At 36.2% G+C, this 2,711-nt stretch overlaps 1 protein-coding gene across 1 annotated transcript in view; it reads right to left on the minus strand.

Moving 5' to 3' along the window:
* Positions 1 to 2,711, minus strand: part of LOC117104087 — a 20,435-nt gene that overhangs the window by 1,540 nt on the left and 16,184 nt on the right. The window contains exon 12 of the mRNA XM_033244744.1: positions 1,528 to 1,672. Coding sequence (XP_033100635.1) covers positions 1,528 to 1,672 — 145 coding nt within the window. The remainder of the gene's footprint in view (positions 1 to 1,527; positions 1,673 to 2,711) is intronic.

Genomic DNA, 2,711 nt, shown 5'->3' on the forward strand with positions numbered 1-2,711 from the left:
GACAGTTTTAAACAATAAAAGCTGGGTTCTGATGTTTGAAATCATGCTTCTGATTTTGTGATCAATTTGCTTTGCATTGTATATTGGCCCTACGTTATCAAAACAGGTTTAGTTCTCATTAAAATTGGCCTATTCCCTGTATTATCTACACCTTTAAAATTCTTAAGTTAAATTATTTAAAGTTTTCTTTTATTTTCAATGAAAAATAAATGCGATCGTTAATATCGATCTTGGTACAATGTAAACCTGTAATCATATGACTACTTATACAGAATATATATTATAGGCCTAGACTAGAACCAGGCCTCCTACTATAGTATAGAGGCCTAGACCTCCTACTATAGTATAGAGGCCTCGTCCAAGACCTTGTTGCAAATCCCAGCCCACATAAGCCTAACCTATAATGCCAAGCAGGTGTCGTGATCGCGGTACCCTGACCATTAAAAATTAGCAGACGCACTGGGAAGCGTTGTTCACGGCATTGGACTGCAGCGAAAAATGATTCCCCCATCATTAATGGAACAGGCCCACGTCATGCTTGGCTGATTAGTTTTGATTTACATTTCTTCAGTCTAGTGCCGTACGCAGCAAAAGTCTATTTCTAGTGTTGTTGTAAAATGCATTTCAAACCAGGCTGGTTTTTGATTTAAATTTTGAAATATAATTTGGAGAGAGCGTTTGATCAAGTCAGACCTACGTTTTGAATTTGAATTACATTTTAAAGAAATTAGAACTACATTTGGAAAAATTTGAATTATGTTTTGAAAAATCAGAACTTCATTTTGAAAAACTAGATCTACATTTTGAGAAATTTACGCCTACGTTTTAATAAATTAGACATTGAATTTTGCAATTACATTTTCATTATAACATTGACTTTTGCTGCGTATGGCACCCCATATCTTTATACTTCAACGATAATGATAAAAAAGTTCACACCACTCGATTAACGATACGCTAGCGTAAGTCGTTGTGTCTGAACATAGCCAAATAACCAGAGTCCGGTCATCCGATTCTGCGCGTTCTGTGGAGAACTCTATCTTGTGTTTCTATTATCTTTGGTTTGCATGGCAAGCATAGAGGTATTATTAAATAGCTCTATGATGGCAAGTTACATTTTCTTTATGCACCCAGACGTTTAATTGTGTGCCAGGTAAGATATACAGATACCGGTATAATTGTATTATATGTGCATGTAATTACAGAAGAAATGGATTACTCCATTCTCGAAGAACCGGAGAAGCACATCATGCATGATTACCTTATCCAGTAAAGCCGGGCTCTGACTGCGCCCGGCGGTCGTCGGTCGACAAGATTCTATGGAGAACTCAGTGACCAGACACGCGCGCGAAACGGATCGTTTTTAATGACGATCCGTTCAAGCTATAGTAACCAACATATCAGCAGACGGTGTCGCGTCGACTAGCGCACACAGAGAGTGCAGATGGATTCGTCGTACAACGCAGTAAATGGCCGGCTTTGGACGTGCAGATTAGTAGAACCGTCCACTGTTCAGGAGTTTCTCACCTCCACAAAAGCAACCGCCAAATTTATCTTCCTCAAGGTCGACACATGCAACATCACCATTGCTGGCTAATACTTCATCATTGATTTCTCCAGATGGCCATGCTTCATTTTTTCGACGACAAAATATTTGGAAAGTGCTTATATTCTATCATTGACAAAATAAGAAAAAGAAGATGTTATAGTGAACCAGAATGATTATCGGATATTTATATCTCCGTCAGTTCACGAATTACATCGGATGTGAATCGAGCTCTAAAAGCTTTGTCCAAACTTTCAAATTTTATGTGACAAATAAATGTGGTATGCAGATATTTGGGTGTAATAAGACATCATTATGCCCACGGCAACATCACACACATTGGTCACACACAGTCTGATAGTGTAGACAAAGCTTTATTTCTACTGAGGCACATTCTGAGCATCCCTGACAGCTTTACTATATTTTGCATTTATATGCATCTCAAAATTTATTTAATGATCTGGGAAATTTTTATTTTATGTCTATTTTGCGTAAGTACAGCAAATTAATTATAAGTGTATATGTCATCAAAATAATTACCGTATTGTTTATTAAATGTTTAGAAGAAAAGTGTAATTAATTTTCACTACCAACTATAACCAAATTATAGATTCGCAAGAGGTCCGACTGCCCTGATTTTGTATGCGCACAATGGCCGTATTCGACTGGTCATTCTTCGTTAAACCACGCCCACCTGCGCAGTGGTAAAATCCTATTTAACGAAGACGACCAGTCGAATAGATAACTGGTAAATACTCTACAAAACAAAATGGCTGCATAGTTACCGCGATACACGCTGTGTAATCAAGGCTGCTTCGGATTGTGGCAGTATGGGTTTTTCGTAAAAAATAGTTTTCATCCAATTTTTGAATTCTGTTAGCCTACAATTATTTTTTGACTTCAATGTGGGTAAATATTATAATTTTTATTTTCTGAAATTTAATCTAAATTATATTAACGCAAATGTTGTTGCTAAACTGACCAATCGGCCATAATTTTTTCGGTCACGTGCATAACTTAACGATGATTAATGCACTCTGGTTTCGTTAATTGGTAATAGATATAGACTGATTAAGATTGAATATCAATTTGATTGATAGATAAATTGATTAAATGACGAATAAATGATTGATAGATTGATCATATAATTAGTATATATATATAT

This window comes from Anneissia japonica, unplaced genomic scaffold (genome assembly GCF_011630105.1).
Source record: "Anneissia japonica isolate Jap-2015-1 unplaced genomic scaffold, ASM1163010v1 scaffold288183_len337429_cov161, whole genome shotgun sequence".
Classification (NCBI taxonomy): Eukaryota; Metazoa; Echinodermata; class Crinoidea; order Comatulida; family Comatulidae; genus Anneissia; species Anneissia japonica.